This window comes from Pelodiscus sinensis, chromosome 6 (assembly GCF_052426305.1).
Source record: "Pelodiscus sinensis isolate ZL-2025 chromosome 6, ASM5242630v1, whole genome shotgun sequence".
NCBI lineage: Eukaryota > Metazoa > Chordata > Testudines > Trionychidae > Pelodiscus > Pelodiscus sinensis.
The window spans coordinates 108,720,316-108,741,586 of record NC_143057.1 but is presented as its reverse complement, the minus strand read 5'-3'; the positions used below and the strand labels follow the sequence as shown (position 1 = coordinate 108,741,586).

General features: G+C 42.1%; 1 protein-coding gene across 1 annotated transcript in view; it reads right to left on the bottom strand.

Annotated features, from left to right (window-relative positions):
* ADAMTS12 (ADAM metallopeptidase with thrombospondin type 1 motif 12) overlaps nt 1-21,271 on the bottom strand; it is a 261,756-nt gene that overhangs the window by 68,494 nt on the left and 171,991 nt on the right. The window contains exons 11-13 of the mRNA XM_006116518.5: nt 19,129-19,274; nt 16,661-16,830; nt 1,546-1,679 (exon numbers count right to left, since the gene is read on the bottom strand). Coding sequence (XP_006116580.3) covers nt 1,546-1,679; nt 16,661-16,830; nt 19,129-19,274 — 450 coding nt within the window. The remainder of the gene's footprint in view (nt 1-1,545; nt 1,680-16,660; nt 16,831-19,128; nt 19,275-21,271) is intronic.

The following is a 21,271-nucleotide window of genomic DNA, read 5'->3' as shown; positions in this document are numbered from 1 at the left end:
GCTCTCTCTCTCTGAAGGCAAGAGGAATCTTTGCAATGACTCCCATGGAAGTTGGATCAGGAACTCCATCTTGTCCTAAGAATACACTAGTACAAGTGTAAGTACTGTATAAAATATTAAGAATTAACCCTTTTGTTGCTCATAAATGTGCTGTTCTTTCATCCTCTAATAATTCCACCTAGCAGAGTAGACACATAGCAAATACATGACTTGGTATTCAGTTGCTTAAGACATGCAAATATCCCTCCAGGAAGATGATAAAATTAATTTCCACCAGCAACTAACTGTTTTCTAGGGACCTTAGTCCTTCTTTTGCTCCCAACAATGTCACTGGCCAAATCTCCTTTGGGTTTCAGCAAGAACAGGTTCTCCACCTCATATTTTTAAAAAAATGAAAACTACAGCTAGAACTCTTCCATAACACAAAAACATATTCCAATATATTGCTATCCCATTGAAAAAAAGAACTCAATTTCTACGACAATGGGATTACCTTTTCTTCTGTATAACCATTACCCCGTATCTCAGGAATTGCATGTACAGGCAGTCCCCGGGTTACATGGATCCGACTTACATCAGATCCCTACTTACAAACGGGGTGAGGCAACTCCGCACTAGCTGCGCCCCCGCCCCCAGCAGACCACCGAGACACGCTGCGGTCCCGCCGCCCGCATCCTCCGCGGCGAGAAAAGCCGCTCCGCGTTTCCCTGGTCTGCAGGACTGAGGGAAGTGATGTGTAGGAGAATAAAACTGAGCTCTGGAGAAATGTTTGGCTAGAGTTTCCCCTACAATATGTACCAGTTCCGACTTACATACAAATTCAACTTAAGAACAAACCTACAGTCCCTATCTTGTACGTAACCCGGGGACTTCCTGTAGTTATAGAACACACCAACAGAAAATTGTGGCTGCTGGGCACCCGTAGGCTTAGTGGAGAATTATGTCAAAAGAGTAATGTGGCTACAATTGAGAAAAAAAACCACTTTGGTACATACACTCATTTGTTTGCTTTGGTTACCTTTGTAATTAAGCCGGCGTTAGAACATTACAGAAGCACACATTCAGTGCTCTGCCAGTTACCTTATTCTATAAAAACTACTTGTAAATGTCATGCAGTTTCATTGTTTCTATGCCTGAAAGTCCTTCAGTGTGTGATTAAATACTGCAAGTGCAATGGATTTAATTCTAAGCTGATGAATAACACATGATTTCATACAATTAGGATCACGTTTTCAAAATGAAGCTATGTGGAATGGTTAAAACTAATTGTGTCTCCAAAATGTATAATCCTCTGTGAAAACAATATCTCCATAAGAACAGAGCAAACAGACATTCTTAAACTGATTCTGATAATAGAAGAAACAACACCCAGGGCAATCTATTGAGTAGAAAAGGTCAAGGTAACTCTAATGTCCATTAACTTGTTTCTATTATAATTTAAAATACAATGAAATCAAATACCCCATGCTGGTAGCCTCTTAAATTATTTGGGAAATAGTTTCCCATGAAATTTTAGAGAAGGAAACATACAAACATACCCAATACCTTACACATGCCATTTATACAGATATCTCGGGCGTTGCTTCTTTCAAAGCAAGGAGTACCATCACTCACTGCATCCAGCATTTTCTCGGAAAACTGGCCGTCTATGGGGCGGCAGTAGAGTTCACAAGGATTAGCTGAAGGAAAAAAACATATACTTTCTCAGAGTAGCAATTACTGGATGCAGTAACCATGTTCTGAAATAAAATATGCAGCATTCTGATAATCTCTGGTACCTCAAGGTATCTGGAAGATGAAACGTATGGAGAACCTCTCATCTCAAAAATGTATTAGAGTCAGATACAGGACTGAAAATATTTAAAATGAATTTAGTAGTCATGAAAAATATTCAAATGACAGTCCCACTGTTGAACAACAGTGGCTAATGTTCTTCATAGTGGATCTAAGGCCCCAGTCAAGAAAGCTTCAGCTTCCAGATATTGGATTGTGTTATGGCTCCTTGACTGAAGAGCCCATTATTAACTGTTCCCTGAATAGATACTTACAGACTGTGATCAAGTTACTCCTTAATCTCTTTATTAAGTGACATAGATTGAGCTCCTGTAGTCTGTTACCATAAGATACTGGTGAATAACCTGCAGCTTGCAGATGGCTCATCAGAGTAAGCTACTGGTGGGTCACCAGACAGACAGATTGTTTCCTGGCATCCACAGGTATTGGTGCCCATAGCTTACATTGGCTGTGATTTGTCATTCCTTACCCTGACAAGCCGCAGGTTGCCCACTGCAGCCATCAGACTTAATTTCTAATCCTTTATTCATCCTTGTGGCTCTTCCTGGAATGCTCTGAAGTTTATAAAATTTCTTGCAGGTACCAGAGTTGGCTAGACAGAGCATTCCAGCTGCCATTGCACCAGTGCCAAGTATGGAGATAAAATAACCTCTTTACCCATATTTGAGTTCCCCCTTTTCTACGTCCATGGAGCATTTTAGCCCTCTTGGCAATAGTGTTGCAGCTGGAGCTTTGCTGGATTGAAGGTTTAAATCTATTACTACTGACAGACCCATGAGAAGCAAGTCAACCAAAAAACGAAGGCATTTATGCAGTTTAGATAGGCATTTATTAAACATTTCAAGGAATATTCAACTGTCTGTACACCCATCTCTGCTGAGAGCCTGAACCAAAGCCTAATGACGTGAATATTGCGACCGCTCTCACTTTCCCACATCACTGTTTTGTTGCACTTTCATCATCTAATGGGGCAGCAATATTCAAACATGCTAGGGCAGGGCCCATGTGCAGTGCAATTTTTGGCACTGTTTAAAAACAAAAACAAACTTATACTTATAAATGATAGACGAGCAAGAAGGTAGCTCAGTCTCTATTTCGTGTTTGAACAGCACGGACAATATGTTCAGCTCTGTGTAGCCAGGCCTGCTGATGGGGTGGGGGAGGAGGCAGAGGAAACGGCAACTGCCCCAGGATCTGGTGATTCAAAAGGGCCTGGGAATCCCAGCCACTGCCACTGAGGCAGCAGTGGTGGCTGGAGCTGCAGACCCTTTCAAATCACCACTGGAGCCCTGTGCAGAGCTGAAGTGCAAGACGGGGAAAGCTAACCCCCCAGCTCTACCCCTTTCCTGCCCTTTCTGCCTCCTTTGTCCGAGGCCCGGGCAATTTAACCCCTCCATGTGTAGCACACACAATAAAAGCTGTCCCTTCCCCCAAAGAACTGGAAGGTCCTATTCTTGCAAAGTCTCAACTTAGAGCATGCAAGAAATCCCATTCAAGTCAATATAGATTTTGGAGAATTGGGGGTCTCAAAGACAAAATCAAATGAGACATTCCAGGAAACTCAGAAACGTAGCTGGTTTTGGCTAACTGTACACGATGGTAAAAGTTGGGTTTTTTTAAGCGGGACTTGATTGAAAAGAAGGTCGTGGCTTGGCAAATGGAATGAAGAGGAGCATTCCACTTATCATAGGCATGATTGAGATAGGAGTGTGCAGAGGGTGGATGGAATTGAGCTTTGAACCTGGCATCATTCAAGGAGGCAAGTGGCAGGAGTTAAGGTCTGGGATGTAGTTGGGGTGGAATTATGTAAGGCTTTGAAGGCTTGGATGAAAAAATTAATCCCTGTTCAATCCTTAACAGTCTGTGAAGTTTGCTAACTGGGGCAATCAAACAATCTTCATTTTAATTCTGTTCTTTGAGATGCACAAAAGAGGTCTGATTTTTGTTTTTTTCTATTTAAATTCATGTAGGAGCTTTCTGCCTGCTGTGGTTAATTTCAGTACCTGGTGCTAAGATTGATTTAGTATTATTTCTGCTACCATCAAAAGCACCATTTTCAATTAAAAAACACCATGTTTTCTAGGAAACAAGGATTCTGGAATCCCACCTCATCTTTGTCTCCTGCTCTAAACTGATCTTGTCTGACCTGGAAATTTTGCAAAACCCTTTTTCTGCTTTCAAGCCATTCCTAAAGTGTAGCATAGAAGTTTGACTTCTCAGTGGAGAAGTGTATGGAATTGTGCAAAAATCACCAGGTGTCTAATTTCATTTCTGGAAGTGCTGAGCAAGAAAGAAGAGCACAGCAGCAACTGTTAAAAAATGAAACAGACATATTGGGCATGAACAAAAAAAAAATTGTGTTCTCCACTGAAGTTCACTGAAAATAAGAGTAGTTCCTGTTCCTACCCCACAGTGTCAATTCATTATTCAACAGACGGGCACTTTAACTCCAGCAATGATGTAAGTATTAAGGTTCGGTCTTTCACATTCAGACACAACTGACTATGGACTGACCACTGCAGCCATTGAAGAAATTGCCTATTATCCCGGCCACTTTAATAGCCATTTGTTTTCCAGATTATTATGTATACTAGACAATCAGCCCGTCATAAGACGGGATTTTCAGGTCTTTCCTCCACGTCGGTCTTCTCCTGAGCCTCCAGTCTCTCGCTCCGTCTCTCTCTCTCTCTCTCTCTCTTTCTTTCCTCCTCCTACTGCCTCCCCCCCTCTCTCTCAGCTCTCATCCGCCTCCTGCCTCTCTCTTTCTCTTCTCCTCCCACGCCTGCCTCTCACTCGGGGGACCACGGAGCCCAAATGGCTGTTTGGGCTCCACACTCCCCATGCTGCCTGGGGAGCGCGGAGCCCAAACGGCTGCTTGTGCCGCTTGCTCCCCAGCGGTGGCCCGGCTGAGCGGCGCAGAAGTCAGTCGAGCACCACGGCAGGAGGTGAAGGGGGGCGAGGCGGTGACATACATGGCCAGGCCCCAGCCCCTGGCCATGTACGTCACCGCCCCGCCCCCTCTCCCCTTCTGCCGTGGCACTCGGCTGACTTTTGCGCCACTCAGCCGGGCCACCGCGGGGGAGCAAGCGGCGCAAGCAACCATTTGGGCCCCGCACTCACCATGCAGCATGGGCTGCCCAGAGGGAACAGCCAGCATTTCAGGCAACAGCGCCCCCCAGAGGGAACAGCAGCATACTGGTGTTACAGACACTGGGCTACTATATATATGATTACTGTAGTGTCCACAGGCTCTAACTAAGATGAGGGCCCCATTATGCTAGACTCGGTACACAACCTCATAAAAAATAATCACTGTCCCAAAAGAGCTTATATGTTAAGTTGTAAGGCAGAAATGCTGAATAGAGAAAAGAACTGTGTAAATTTTAAGGCCCACTACTTGTAATGAATCTAAGTGGTATAATCTAGCGCTGTATTCTTGTCAAATGCTGGGAGGAATTGCAAATTATAAGAAAATGTGTGTAAAGAACATTAATGATGGAGAAACTGTTTAAATTGTGGTTTTCCAAAATGGAGTCCAAAACTCCATTTTGTATTTAGAACTTTGCAGAGTTGCTTTTGCAGTTGAGTATGGCATCAAATGTGCAGGTAGAATGTTTGAGTTTAAACCTTAAGCTACCTGACAGTTAACTTGGCATAAGTATGAATATGCATGAGCATTCATATCAGCCAATCAAATCATACCACGCTGCAAGAGCATCTTTGTTATATCCAATCAATTTAAACCATCTGGTTATGAATATGTATGAACCTACCTTATATAAGGTGTGACCAAACGTCACTTCGTGCTGGTTCCCGGACCTAGCTGGGGCCTGCAGCGTCGTGGGTTCGTCGGGTTAGAGCATCCTAGCCTGGGCTCTTTTCTAGGAAGAATACCTTAATGGTATTTGTCCTGTACAGCATCCCTTAGTATCGTAATGGTCCTAGGTATCCTTGTGATACCGAACATCTTCATGGTGTTATAATTTTCCTCATTGGGATTATATGACGGAAGGTCATGATTCCCACCCTTTTAAACTAATTTAGCCCCTTTTAGAGGTAGGCTAACGGAAGGTTAGACCTCCTCTTTCTTAGATTAGGTTTAGTTAGCTTAGTATCTTAGATAGATTAGATACCGTCATTGTGTTTGTCCGGCAGGCTGCGTCGGTGGATGCATATCGGCCGTCATCGAGTTTGTCCGGCGGGCGTGTCGGGATCTAGATAGGGTTTTGTTTTTAGGATAAGGTTAGTGTAGTACAGAGTCATCCATCGCCTGATCCTGCTGCACCGAAGCGCAGGAAGAGGATCCGGAGACCAGAGGCTTCACGGAAGGTGAACCGACCGTCACCGAACTCAACCGGCACTTCGAGGGATCACCTTGGCTGTTCCTCTCCTGCGGCTTCCAATTAGCCAAAGGATTGTAGGTCGCCAAGCGACAGGATCACCCAACAAGGGACGCCTGGAAGTTCCTCCCTGAAGGCTTTCAATTAGCCCAAAGGTCGTAGGTCGCCAGCATCGCATCAATCGGCTTCAGCGCCGCTGACTCTGTTGTAGGTATAGGGACCTTGAGGGACTTCCCCTCCTGGTTCATTTAATGTAAAGAGGGGACTGCCCCCTTGTGTGTTCATTAGAGGTATTGCTGTTAAAATTTCTGTTAAACAATATAGTCCTGTGGTTTCCAGTTTTAAACCAGACTTACGTTTTAATTTACGCGCCTTATAAACTAAGATCTGACACTCTCCGGTGAATAGATACGGAGTAGGGGGTCGTTACCTTAATCACCATCCCTTGCGGATTGGTCAAGTTGTTAAATTAACCTTCGGAAGGTTGTCCTTAAGACATCCTTTCTAATTCTGTTGATATACAGGTAACAAAGTAAACAGGATAGAAGCAAGGAAGTACTATTATCCTCCTTTTTTAGATGGGGAACTGAGGCACAAGAAGATTAAGAGACTGCCTGGGTCATACTGAAAATGCACAGAAAAGCCAGATATTGAACCAACATTTCTTAAGAAAAGTACCTATTTTAAGCAACTGGTTAGCAAGGAATTAAAAAACCAAGAGCTTTCAAAATATGAAGTCTATAATCAGAAGAGAAGCAGCAAATACCGAGAGCTATAGCCCAGACAATATTCCTATTTTAGGTCATAAAAACACATTAGAGAGCCTGATTCTCCCTTTCATACAGAAAACACACAAAGAGGCAGCTCTTGTGGTAGGAAAACATCATAAAATTTTCTTCAAATTGTTTTAGGAGAAAGAGGATTTTTCCATTCTCAGAACCTATGGATCTCAGGGGTCTACATATGGAATGAGTTATCTGCAGGGAGATTCGACTTTCATTCCTGTAGCACAGCATCCCATTCCAACTTAGCTCTGCGGCAGATTGTCTTCAATTGGCACCCAATAACACCAGTGGAGTTTCTCTGTACATCAAAATTATTAATATAGTGGTTTAAATTATTTCCTTAAAAATTTACTCCTATTAATTCACACCAAAGTACGCCTATCCTCTTCAGGTGAAGGTGCACATTTACCCAAGTGGCAAATTACATGTCCTAGTTTTGATCAAATCAGTGTACCAAAAAAAAAAAAAAATCACAGTGTAGTTGTAGTGGCACAATCTATGGGACCAGCCAGATATCTGAGGCCACAGGTGCGCTATTACTCAGGACAGCTAGCCTATTCTGCCTCCCTTACAAGGGCTCTGGTATTTTGAGTGCTTTAGCTTGATCAAAGTTAGCACATGTGGGTTTACCTGAGCAGGAAATTATACCTTTAAGAAAAGGATCCACTCTCACCTGATTAACTAGGTGTTTGAGCAATGTGTGCTGCTGCCTAAAGACAGGATTGCAATATTTTTTCCCCTACAACACAAGGAGTGACTCTGCATTTCTGTTGAAATCCTGGCCCTACCGAACTCAACAGGACTGGGACTTGGCTAAGGGAAGGTTGCAAGAGAAAAATCAACCACACAACCTCTACTCCTACTGCAAATACACTAGTCATCAGAAGGGGGCAACAAAGGGCAAGAGTAAGGCGGCAAGCGGGTGCTTTAGAACATCAAGCCATCCTTGCAACATTAGTTTCTGCCTGATTACAGACTAATGGCGACTGGAGATCCGGAGAATGAAGCTGTACAGATCTCATATGAAACACAGGCATATTGCCTTCTGAAGTCCTATGAGATCCGTCACAGTTTAGTTATGTAACCCCTATCCTCCAAAATTTGAGAAGAGGCTAAACAGACAGGTGAGCCCATCACTGTCACAGATTGGTTAAATATAATGTATCCATATAGGATTATTTCTCTTTCTAGCCTTTATTTCATAACCTCAGTGTAGCCCTTACATTGAAATACAGTTCTCCAAGAAACTAGCGGATTTAGATAAGCTTAACTGTACTCCCCTGAATAAAATAAAGCAATAAAGTAAGCTAACCTGCATATCACTTCCTTATCAGAGATAGGTGGATTTAATACCATAAGGATAAACATTGTATCCTGGTTTAATTACCTCTGTCACAGTGGCACTAGTCTGCCAGTTTCCAAGAGAATTACCTGTGGAAAATGAATAAGACTTTTTCTTCTTCAGCCGGATATTTCTGTATTTATGCTTTTTTATATATAATGCTGGAGAAACTGTAACTGCATATCCAGTATTAAGAGAAACAACCTCTGCTGGGCTTCTCATCTCTCTTCAAATCTAGGAATTGTCTGAGCACTGAACTGAGGGAAGAATAGGATGAATTTGCTCTTAAAAAGTGAAGGTATAAGACTACTGAACAATTTAACAACTAGACCAGTGGTTTCCAAACTTTTTTGATCACGCACTCCTATCAGTAAAAAATTTTCGATCACGCACTCCCAATATATGTAAATGTATTTATTTATAAATTATATACATGTACTACTGTACTAATATATTATGTACATTATAAAACATACACAAAAAATAGAAATTAAAAAAGGATGAGATAAAGATGAAATAAACAATATTTTTAAAATATTTTTTAAAATGTTATTTATTAATGGTACAGAAAACCTTTTTGCTCTCACTAAAAAAATATTATTATTAATAATAATATTTTTACTGAGAGCAATGTGATTGAATATGCTTCATTATTTTGAAAATCTTGGTTTAACACTTTGTGATACAGCGATCCGAAGGTCTAGTTTTAAGTTCAGTTTATTTCGATACTTTGTTTTAATGGCTGTCATAGCTGAAAAAGACACCTCACAAAGATACGTAGATCCAAATGGAAGAAGTCCTTAATTGGCTGCACTTACTAAATCATGGTACTCCTTTTTCATCCCATCCACCAATTATGCAAAGGTTTCTGTTGAAATTCGGCTAGTCAATTTCCATCTTCCCTGATGTCAATCAGTTGTTCTTTCAAACTAATCGGAAGGTGTTGCATTTTTATATTTTTAACAAATGGGTTCAAAACCCACTGAAACTCTTCATTTGGAAGATTTTTAAACAGGTTAGAAAATTCTGTTTCCAAGTTTTCTAAGTGTGCAGATATGAGAGTTTTTATAGGTGACACACTTACATCATTTTCGATGGAAACCTTTCCAAACATCTATTTTCAAAATGCTCTCTCCATAGCACGAGCTTCTTTCGAAAAGCAGTAACTTGCTCACTTATTGTTAAAATGTCACCTTTACCTTGAAGGGACAGATTAAGTGTGTTTATTTTTTCGAAAATATCTGCTAAGTAGCATACTACTGATAGCTACTTGTCATCACAGAAAAGGTCAGCAAATTTGGAACACTTGTCTTTTTGTAAAAGAAAAATGCATAACTCATCTTTAAGTTAGACAACTCTTTTAAGCACTTTGCCACGACATAACCAGCGAATCTCTGTGTGGTACAAAAGATTTTCATGGTCACTCCCCATCTCATTACAAAGTATTGTAAAGATTCTACTATTTAAAGGTCTTGTTTTTATAAAATTAACCATATCGATGACATCCTGTATCACTTTGTACACTTCTGGCTCCAACTTCTTTGCTGCAATAGCTTGCCTATAAATGATACAGTGAATGAATTTCACGTGTGGTGCTATCTCTGTAACTTTACTCCGGAATCCCTTTTTTGCTCCAGTCAAAGCAGCCACTCCATCAGTGGTTACACTTACACAGTGTTTCCACAGAACATTGTTTTTATTGAAGACATTTTCTGTTGAGAATATATCTTCTCCGGTACATCTTTCCTTTAGTGGCACACAAAAAAGTAGTTCTTTGTGTATTTCATTATTGAAACAGAATCTAGCAAATACCATAAGCTGAGACATGTTAGAAACATCTGTACTTTCATCCAACTGTAGAGCAAACCTACCACACTGCGTAATTTGTTCTAATACTTGTTTCTTCAAATCTTCAGCAATGTTTTCTATGTGTTTTCCAACAGTATTTCTGACAAAGGAATGCATTTTAGTTTGTCGCCATATTGTTTTCCGTGGATTATTTCAACCATTTTTACTGCGGAAGGAAGAACAAGTGTTTCCTCAATGGTATGTGGCTTTTTGTCTTTTGCTATTAAGAAAGAAACCTCAAAAGAGGCTTCTAAACATTATTATTAAGTTTAGTGAAATTTTGTAAAGTACTGGATTGAATATCTCATGACTTTAAACATCGCTGAAAAAATTGTAGAGGTTTGTCTTCATGTTCTGGATACTTAGTTTTTAAATGTCTTGCTAATCGTGATGGCTTCATACTGTCATTAGCTAATATCTCAAGGCACAATATACACTTAGGGTGAGGTTCATTGTTAACGATAGTGGATGTAAATCCATATTTCAAATAGACTTCTTGATAACTTCGATTTTTTTGGCCAAATTCTTGTCAGATCTAATTAGATCATCATTTTTTTTACCTCGTAAAGTGGCTGACGAAGAGCTCATACTAGGAGTAGGAGAAGTGTCAGCTCTGCCATTTTCTTATTGTTCGCTTGTGCTCGCATTATTAGTATTACCTTCAATCCGCGGTTTCTTTGTAGGAATCTTTTTAAGCCACTTGTCCATTTTCTGAGGGTTAGTTTAGTTAAAACTAGATAATATAATCCGTAAATCCACTTAACTGGGCACATGTAAACTGCAATACGTTGCAATACGCTCAAAGCGAACGAAGGAGTGCGGGTGCCACTGTCAATCCTTCTGCATTGTAGAACTCCCACTCTTCCCTCAGGGTACCTTGCGTACCGTACGTGACACGTGACCGTCTGGCATATGGATCGAGTGAGGGCACCAGTGTCAATCCGTATATTGAATATTAGTAAAGCTTAATTTCTTTCTTATTTTTTTAGATAAATAAATATAAATAAAAATTATAATATTTTCTTCCCGCACTCCAATGGATCATCTTGCCCACCCCTTGGGGTGTGCCCACCCCACTTTTGAGACTACTGATCTAGACGATCTCTCTCAAAAGAAGCTTTTTTGAAAAGTTCTTTCGAAAAAGCCTCTTTTGAAAGAGGCTTGTAATCTAGATGTAGCCTCAGACCACAATTTTCAAACTAGAATACCTAAAGTCTATCATTTACTACTTATCTTTCAGAGGTGTTGAACCCCCACAAAATCCATTGAAGTCAACAAGAGCTACTGCAGCTCAGTGCTTTATAATATCAGGTTACAGTTTAGTGTGACTTTTGTTCCTAATTATTGATTTGGGGGGCTTATTTTAGGCTTCCATAATTAGAAAATGTTGGTTTAAAATCCTCTTTCAGTTGCTCCAGGCTCAGTTATTCTTCCTGTAACTTACCTATTATCTTTTTCTCTCTTCTGCCTAAACCCAGCTGCCACAAAATTAATCTGGATCATACAATAGACACTATATAGGGGGTTGCATTGATAGACTGGAACTGAGTATGAAGCATTTGGTTTAAAAGATGCAATTCAAAAATAAATCATAGCATTATTTTCCTCATCAGTGTTCACGCCTGAAGAAATGAGCTTCATATTGTTCAACATCTCTTTTCACAGTAGTTCTTATTTATAAAATTATACCCAATAGAGAGTTTGGTTCTATCAGTTCTATCCGCAAACATTCTAGGCAGAATCCTCTGGAGTTGCAGAAGGACACTGCAGGTGGGTAGGAAGACCTAGCAGCAAGGAACTGCTTCAGGCAAAGCAGCTCTAGTCTGCCAGTTTCTGTATTTCATTCAAGTGTTGTTTTTCGAACAGCAGCAACATTCATCCCATGATGATGCCACTTCTTGCCCAGTCCTGGTAATGTGGGGCAGGGACACTCCATAAGCGTACCACTACTATATTCCCGAGCTTCCTCCCTGGCTCATGAAGATATCGGTTGGATTTTGCATTTTGTCACCCATTGTTTCTTTCTTCAGTCCCCCTTCCATCCGCTCTCCTGAATATCTGCCCCTTCTTTCCTTTTCCTATTTCTTTCCTCATGTTAACTCCCCTCCCTTCCTGCTATTCCCCAAACTTTCCACTTTGAGTGCCATCATTCAATTTAAAATCTGTGTGTATTGAGGGGAAGAGGGAAGCAAAATAATTTGGAACAATCAAGTTATACATACACGCATTTGTAGCCACAAAATCTCATTACCGCTGCTCCCCTCTTCTTTTCCCTCTTACTATTTATGTTCATTATTTTAAATTAGATTGCAAACTCTTTAAGGCAGAGTTTGTGCTTTCCTCTGAATTTGTTTAGTGCCTTGCACAATGGGGCCTCTAACCTAATTAGAACCTGTAGGTGCTAACAAATTATTAATTATTAATTATTAATTATTATTATAATAATAATAATAATCAGCACAGGTCTCCAGAAGCATTAAATATCTTAGTTTTTTCCCACAGATTTAAGGTCAGAAAGGACCATTAGGATCACCTCATCTCCTTGCAACATTTAAAATGCTTCCTTCACGGTGAAGCATAAAAAAGACAACAGAAAAAAATCCACGACAATTATGGCGTTGGATTTCATCTCACTGACAAAGGATTTCCACAGAAAAGAAGTTGGCTGCATTTAGTATTTGGGAAAGCTTCATGTTAGGAACTGGGGACTTTTTAACCTAAGCCGTATACATAAATGGAGAGCTTTGATAAAACAATACCTGTTGATAAAACAATAAACCAAACTCTTAAGGACAATCCTCTTGACAGCAAACTAAAATGAGGCTGAAATTCCTTTGAAATGAAAAGACAAACTGAACTGGGTGGCTACGTCTAGACTGGCATGATTTTCCGGAAATGCTTTTAACGGAAAAGTTTTCCGTTAAAAGCATTTTCAGAAAAGCGCGTCTAGATTAGCAGGATGCTTTTCCGCAAAAGCACTTTTTGTGGAAAAGCATCCATGGCCAATCTAGACGCACTTTTTCGCAATAAAGCCCCGATCGCCATTTTCGCGATCAGGGCTTTTTTGCGGAAAACAGTACTGTGCTGTCTACACTGGCCCTTTTGCGCAAAAGTCTTTCGGAAAAAGACTTGTGCCTGAACGGGAGCAGCATATTATTTCCGGAAAAGCACTGACAATCTTACATGAGATCGACAGTGCTTTTCCGGAAATTCAAGCGGCCAGTGTAGACAGCTGGCAAGTTTTTCCGGAAAAGCGGCTGATTTTCCGGAAAAACTGGCCAGTCTAGGCACAGCTGATTAGTCTCAGAGTTCTATAAGAAAGATAAGGGATCAGATACTCATCTGGTCTAAATTGAGATAGTTCCTTAAACTTCAGTGAATCTACACCAATTTACACCAGCTGAGGAACTGGTCCAAGAATCCTTGGAACTGTTCCTTTGTTTAGAATTTTGTTTTGTTCCAAACCAGGCTCTGATTTGGAAGATAAGTGGTTAGCAAACTGCCTCACCATTTACAGAAGGTGAGGATTCTTCTTCTCATCTGATTATGCACACAACTCATGAAAGAAATACATGAAATTACCCAGAGAATTGTTTCACAAGCCACAGGAGAGCTGACAAATACTCTTGTTTAATGCACAAAGCAATGCATGTAAAGTTTCCTGAGTACTTCTAGTGCAGAAAGGTGAGTGCTTGTGACTGTTTCAAAGTTTTACTTTTTTAGCTGCTATCGTGGCACTTGGTATGTAGCTCCAGACTGAGAAGATAATCTCAGGTCAAATTGTTAGTAAACAGGGCAGGAATAGAGAGAGGTAACAAGTGGTGTCCCCCAAAGGTCCATACTGGTACCAACCCTATTCAACATATTTATAAATGATCTGGAGAAAGGGGTAACAAAATTTGCAGATGATAGTAAACTGCTCAAAATAGTGAAGACCAAAGTAGATTGTGAAGAGCTTCGAAAGGATCTCACAAAACTAAGTGATGGGGTAACAAAATGGCAAATACATTTTAATGTTGATAAAGGCAAAGTAATGTCCTTAGCTCAGGGGAATCTGGCACAGAGGTCTGTGTCAATAGGGATGCTCTCTTGCAAGGGTATGTGGCCTAATGGCCAGAGTCAATAGTGCTGCCCTCTCTTGCAGGCTCCAGCAGCTCCCAAGTAAGAGTCTGCTGCCTGGAGCTTCAACTGATCTTCCCCTGCCAGGGTGCTGGCACTTCCCTCAAGCCCTTCAAGGACTCAGTTCTTCCTCCTTGAGCTCCCAAGATGGAACTGATTCCTCTGCCCTCCTTATATATGGGCCTGCTCTGCCATGACTAATTGTACCTTGCAGCCCATCCCCATTCTGATTAGTTGCCTCCTGCACAGCCTCCCAGTGCAACTTTTAACCCTTTCTCCACCAGAGTGGGGTCGATGCCCCATTACCACTCCCTTGAGGTTTTTTAACAAAGTTGGGGTTAGGTTTATTCTTAAATCCTACCTCCTTTATGACTCAGAGTTTACATCCCTCTTGTGCCCTAGATTCAACATACTCATCAGCAATTTCTGCTGACATCAAAACTGTGGAAGGTTTTTTGCCACAAATGGCTGCTTTGACATGATCAGGAACCACTGAGGTGTAACAACTGCTTTTGCATCACCAAATGTAACAGCTTATCAAAGCTGCCTTCAACACTAGCCCCTATTTTTTTCACATAACAAAGCGGCTTATGCACATGTTCCGTATAAGTTGTATTGTCAGACTTGAAGCAATAAGACTCAGGGATGACTGTAAACCTTTTCAGTACAGCTTCCTTTAAGCTCTCATACACCATAGCGTCACCCTTCATTTCATTAAATACCTGACTGGCTTTTCCAGTCAATCCAGCTAATGAGATAGGCATCTGATTATTCTCTGAAATCTTGCAGATTTCACAGACTCTCTCAAAGGTGGATAGGAATTCCTCTGTACAGTCAGCCTGAGTCAGCTATTCTTTGTGCTTGTCCAGGATGTGTGTGAGCTCCTGCCTCTCTCTGGTTTGCTTCTTTCACATCATTTGGGCTTCCTTGGATCTCTCCTCAGCTTCCTTCTCCGTCTCAGTCATCTGGGCACTTTGACTGGCTTCCTTCTCTCCATCTCATCAACTAATTTTTCCTCTCTCATTCAGAGTTCATCATTTTAATTTGATGCTCATGTTGTGGCTCAGCTGCCAGCAAATGAATATGGATCACTCCTGCATCCAGGGCATGAGGATGCTCAGGGACTGCTTTTTGGCCATAGCCCACGAGCATAGCTCTCAGCCCCTGATCTGGGGTATCCTTCTTAATGTACAGAAAGTAGATGACCATAAACTTTTAAGCTCCCTTGGTGTCAAGACTTTCATATGATTGTAAATCATCCATTGTAACTAAGCTTTAAACCTTAAAACTCTCAATGTCAAATTTAAACTTTAGGGCTATGTCTACACTGCAGGCTTCTTGCACAATAACTGTTTTGCACAAGAGTTCTTGAGCAAAAGGTCTTGCGCAAGAGCACGTCCACACTGCCATGTGCTTTTGCACAAGAGATGTGCATTTGCACAAGAGCGTCCATGGCAGTGTGGATGCTCTCTTGCACGAGAAAGCTCTGATGGCCATTTTAACCATAGGGGTTGTGCAAGAAACCCCTGTTGCCCGTCCACACTGCTTTCTTGCACAAGAGCTCTTGCGCAAGAGTGCTTATTCCTCATGGGGAGAGGATTAACTCTTGTGCAAGAAGCCTCTTTTCTGATGCTTTACTGTAAATTTACTTGCCTAAGAATGCACGTGCAGTGTAGATGCTCCACATGATTTTGCTCAAGAACAGCCATTCTTGCGCAAGAAGCCTGCAGTGGTTTGGGGTTCTGACCCTAAAGCCCAATTGACCTGTGGCAACCGTATCCTGATGGGTACATCAGATTGTCACATTGCCTGGCATGTTGCTCACAATTTAGAGGCTAATCTCAGGTCAGACTGTCATTAAACAGGACAGACACCCCAAACTGGGTGTATACTCTATGATGATATTTAACCAAACCAGCAGCAAATGTCTACTCCTAGATCACTATTCTAGCTTACAATGGAGCCACAGACTGTCCCCTTAGATACACTTCAGTCTATATTGCCATCCAGACAAACTGGACTTCAGTGATGACAGCTTATTAACACTCAAAATCACCACATATTAGGTACTTCCTGCCACAAAGAGCTAGTCACTTACCCCCAGGATAATGGATGCTTTTTTCTTTTTTTCTGTCCTTCCAGCCCCACTATCCCTTACTAATCCTGATACATACTTATCCAGAAAACAGTAAGGCTAATTTTTGACACTGGTTTTCACCCTTTTTTAAATAGTTGAGATAAACACTGATACTTTCTCAGAAATGTAAGTAAATAAACAGAAATAAAAGCCCTTATTTATTCATAGACCACCAGTCCACATGGCCTACAAAATGATATTTTTCCTAGGCAAGACAAAGTCTTGTATTCATTTACATCCCTTTCACACATTATCGATTTGTAAGTACTATGATTTTGACTGTGTTACGTCTTACCTGTGTTATAAACTGGAATCCACTGGTAGAATTCATTCTTATAGAGAACTGTGTCAAATTCACTGCATTGCATCTGACGAAAGGTTGGTGTGTCTCGTCGACATGGCAGAATGTTACACATGCGGTAGCGTTTCCGTTCTCCAGTGCAATACCTTCCTCCAAACTGAGGCCTAGAAGTAAAGTGTGAATTTTTGGGGCTGCTGTAGTATGATAATGAAGATGCTCTATGCCAATGGGAGAGATCTCTCCCATCAAAATAGCTAATCCACCTTCTTAGAGGCAGCACCCCTTCTGCTGACACAGTACTATATACAGCAGGGGCTGGCAGGGTAGCTCAGTATTACTACATCACTGAAGGATGTGTATTTTTCAAACTCCCAAGTGATGTAACTATGCCAATATAGGTCTGCAGTATAAACAAGACTTCTGGCACTTCAGAAAATGTTACATGTAGTATTACATATTTAAGGGTATGTATACACTACCACCCTAGTTCGAACTAGGGTGGTTAATGTAGTCATATGAACTTGCAAATGAAGCCCGGGATTTGAATTTCCCGGGCTTCATTTGCAAGTTCGTATGGCTACATTAACCACCCTAGTTCGAACTAGGGTGGTAGTGTAGACATGCCCTAAGAGAGTAACATATACATAGTTCATCATAGACTCACCCATGTCAGGAGCTGATCACTCCTTGGAGTCAAGTGCCTAACTATGTTTAAAGATCTGGGCCTTAAATGTTTCTGCCCTTTTTGAAATGAGACAATTTAAAAAAAGGCCAAAAGATACCTATGTCTCTAGATTCTTAAAATCCATCTCCAGAATCCCTCAGACTTCAAATGAAGCTGATTTAGGATCATATGTGAGTTGCTCTTGGGAATAGGTCATTAATCTTTACCCCTGCATAGTTATTGAACATATTGCAAATTATCCAAAGTACTTTTGTTAAAACAATGTTTTTGAGGTTTGTACTAAACCCACAGGTGAAAATTTCATCTCCCTCTGGGGGGAATTTCCAAGGAAGATAGAAGACTCAGAAGCAAGATGTCAAGTATCAGAGGGGTAGCTGTGTTAGTCTGAATCTGCAAAAGCAACGAGGAGTCCTGTGGCACCTTATAGACTAACAGATTTATTGGAGCATAAGTGAGTGATGAAGTGAGTCTTTGCCCACGAAAGCTTATGCTCCAATAAATCTGTTAGGGTATGTCTACACTACAAAGTTAATTCGAACTAACAGACGTTAGTTCGAATTAACTTTGATAGGTGCTACACTAGCGCTCCGTTAGTTTGAACTTAATTCGAACTAACGGAGCGCTTAGTTCGAACTAGGTAAACCTCATTCCACGAGGACTAAGCCTAGTTCGAACTTACTAGTTCGAATTAAGGGCTGTGTAGCCCCTTAATTCGAACTAGTGGGAGGCTAGCCCTTCCCAGGTTCCCCCTGGTGGCCTCTCTGGGCACAACCAGGAAAACTCCACTCCTCTCCCCCAGCCCCAGGCCCTTAAAGGGATAGACTCTGGCCAGACGGCACTTGAGACAGCCAGCCCTGCCAGCGGTCTCTGCCCCTGACCCAGTGGCCCCACCATAAGCCAGGCAGCCAGTGGCAGCGAGCCGTCTTCTCCCCAGTCCCCCAGCACCCAGGGGCCAGCCAGGGGCCGTAGACGGCACACGGCCCCCTGGACTAGTGCGGAGGTCATGGACCTCATTGAGGTTTGGGGGCAGGCCCCCAATCTCCATGATCTGTGCACTAGGAGGAGGAACGTGGCTGTCTATGGCCGCATAGCGATTGCCATGGCCTGAAAGGGACACAGGCGCTCCCGGGAGCAGGTGCGCATTAAAGTGAAGCAGCTGCAGCAGAGGTATGCCAGAGCCACCAGGGGCGGTGCCACTGCAGGGGCTGACACCTGCCCCTACTTCCCCGCCCTCGACAGACTCTTGGGGGGTGGGGCGGTCCATGCCAGCCCGGGGGACAGCGAGCCGGGACCAGAGAGCCCTGACCCGGGCACACCGGAGGGGCCACCGCAGGATGTCCCAGCGTCCAGGGAGACCGTACCGGGTAAGTAGTTCGAATTAAGTAGTTCGGGGGGGGAAGGTTCAATTCTAAAACATGACAAGCACTTTAGTGGGAATAAGGAGTGCTCAGGTCCTCTCAGGAATATGTCTTTAATCAGGTTCGAATTAACACTGTAGTGTAGACATACCCTAAGTCTATAAGGTGCCACAGGACTTCTCGTCACTTTTGCAGAAGCAAGATGAAGATTATAATGGGAAGGCTGGTGTATTCTAAACAAAAGTGTTTTTATTGGATGAAGTGGGTTCAGTGATTGACTTGCAGCAGTAGCTGTTGATAATATTGTGAGAAACAGAAGCGTCGCTATCCTCACAAATATGCCTCAGATATCTCATACACCTTGCATTATATAGGAAAGGCATTGAAAGAGTTGGTGATGGACTGTGCACTCAACTTACTCTGGATTATTGCAGTGTCTTTCTGCACTCTGAACTCCTGCCCCACATGTTCGTGTGCAATGGGACCAGGAGGACCATGTGCCCCATCCACCGTTTATCATTTCTGGATTCTTTCCCACTGGAATGCACTCCGCATTGAAGCACCACTGATTAATAAAGAAATGGCAAATACAGAGGATCACAAAATCATCAGTGCAAAATAAAATGCAGACTAAGGAATGCTTAAATAAAAATTGAGTCTGCTGTGTGTGTGCAGAAAACCAATTAGTCAGCTTGATGACCTAGAACAGTGGTTTTCAACCAGGGGTATGTATGCCCCTGGGGGGATGCAGACATCATCCAGAAAGTACCTCAACTCATCTAGATACTTGCCTATATTTACAACAGGCTACATAAAAAGCACTAGTGAAGTCCGTTCAAATTCAAATTTCATACAATGTTTTATTTACATTGTTATATTTGCTATGCATTGAAATGTACATGTAGTATTTATATACCAATATATTTTATTATGTGATAAAAATGAGACCCTCCAGCAGCAACTCTAGAGCATTTGTGAATTCCACAGGTGGGAGGACAATTAGTGGTGATGGAGGAGAGAAGCTGTGAGACAGAACTGACTTAAAATGAAGCAAATGTATCAGGGGAATGGTCCTTCTCTTGTGGGGAACTTTCCTGGCTTCTATACTACCTAGGTGAAATGGGCTAACGAAAGGTTCGGAGTCCCCGCTACCACTTCTTGTACCCAGAGGTCAACAATGCAAGGGCTCCCCTTCCACTCTACCATGTGGCAGAGTCCTTGTAACCCCAGTAAGACTGGGCCCAGGGTTCCTGGTGTGGGGGCCTCAACTCTCAACTTCCAGCCTTCTTGTGGGCACTCAGGCTACATCTAGACTTCAGGATTCTTTCTGAAGAAGCTTTTTTCAGAAGAGATCTTCCAAAAAAACTTCTTCCGAAAGAGAGCATCCACACTGCAAAAGCCCATCGAAAAAGCGATCTGCTTTTTCAAAAAGAGCTTCCAGACTGAATGGATGCTCTCTTGCATTTAAGCTGTGATTGCTATGGACAAAATGGTCACCAGGCCACCTGTGCTGTTTCCTCTTTCCTCTTCTTCTGAAAAAACTCCCTCTTCCACATCCACACGCCTTTTTGTGAAAGAGCTCTTTCACAAAAAGGCTTCTTCATTGTAGAATGAGGATTACCAATGCGGGAAAAAAACACTGTTCTTTCGGTTTTCTTGCAGAAGAACACAACTGCAGTGTGGACTTTCCTCAAGTTTTGCCATTTTTCCAACAAAACTAGACATACCTTTAGGGTGTCCCTGCTCTGGGTGCTCTCTCCAGGTGTGTCTAGACTACAGGGTTTTTTCGAAAAAAACTGTACCTGCATCTAGACTACCATCACGTTCTGTCAACAGTAAATTGAAAGAAAATGGCCGTTTTGTCGATGGTGGTAAACCTCATTCTATGAGGAATAATGTCTTTTTTCAAAAGTCATTTTTTAAAAAAAAGCGCTATTGTATGAAAACAGGGCTTTTCCGAAAGAGAGCGTCTAGACTCTCTTTCGAAAAAGGGAGTTGCTTTTTCGAAAAATCTTCTTGTCTAGATGCTCTCTTTCGAAAGAGGCTTTTTTGAAAGATACTTTGGAAAAAGCCTCTTTCGAAAGAGGCTTGCAGTCTAGATGTAGCCTCCCTGACCTACTGAACATTACATACAGTTCAAAGCAAGTACAAGGAGTTAACAGCAATCAATTTCAAAGGAATAAGGAAAATGGGAAAGGTTTGAGGAAAATACATGACCCCACTCTGTTGCATGGGACATTGCAAACAGCATCTCTGGAATGTAAGGTCAGTTCACAGTCTGTTCCTCACATGTCCCAAGGCCTCCCTCCCTGGGCCTGGGTGTGCTGCAGGGATGCTGTGGAATGGACACTACTCTGGCAGTGGCCACATGCCTTCTGGCTCTAAATAAGTAGCAGGGCCCTTTCCCCCAGCATCAGTCCCCCCCCCCCATCCCTCACTCTCCCCAAATTCTCACTGCACCTGGCTCCAGACTGCTCTAGCACCAGCTTGTAGACAGACACACCCTCCCTCCCCCCCTCACATCCATCTTATTTGCCTCTCTGAGGTTCCTGAAGCATACAG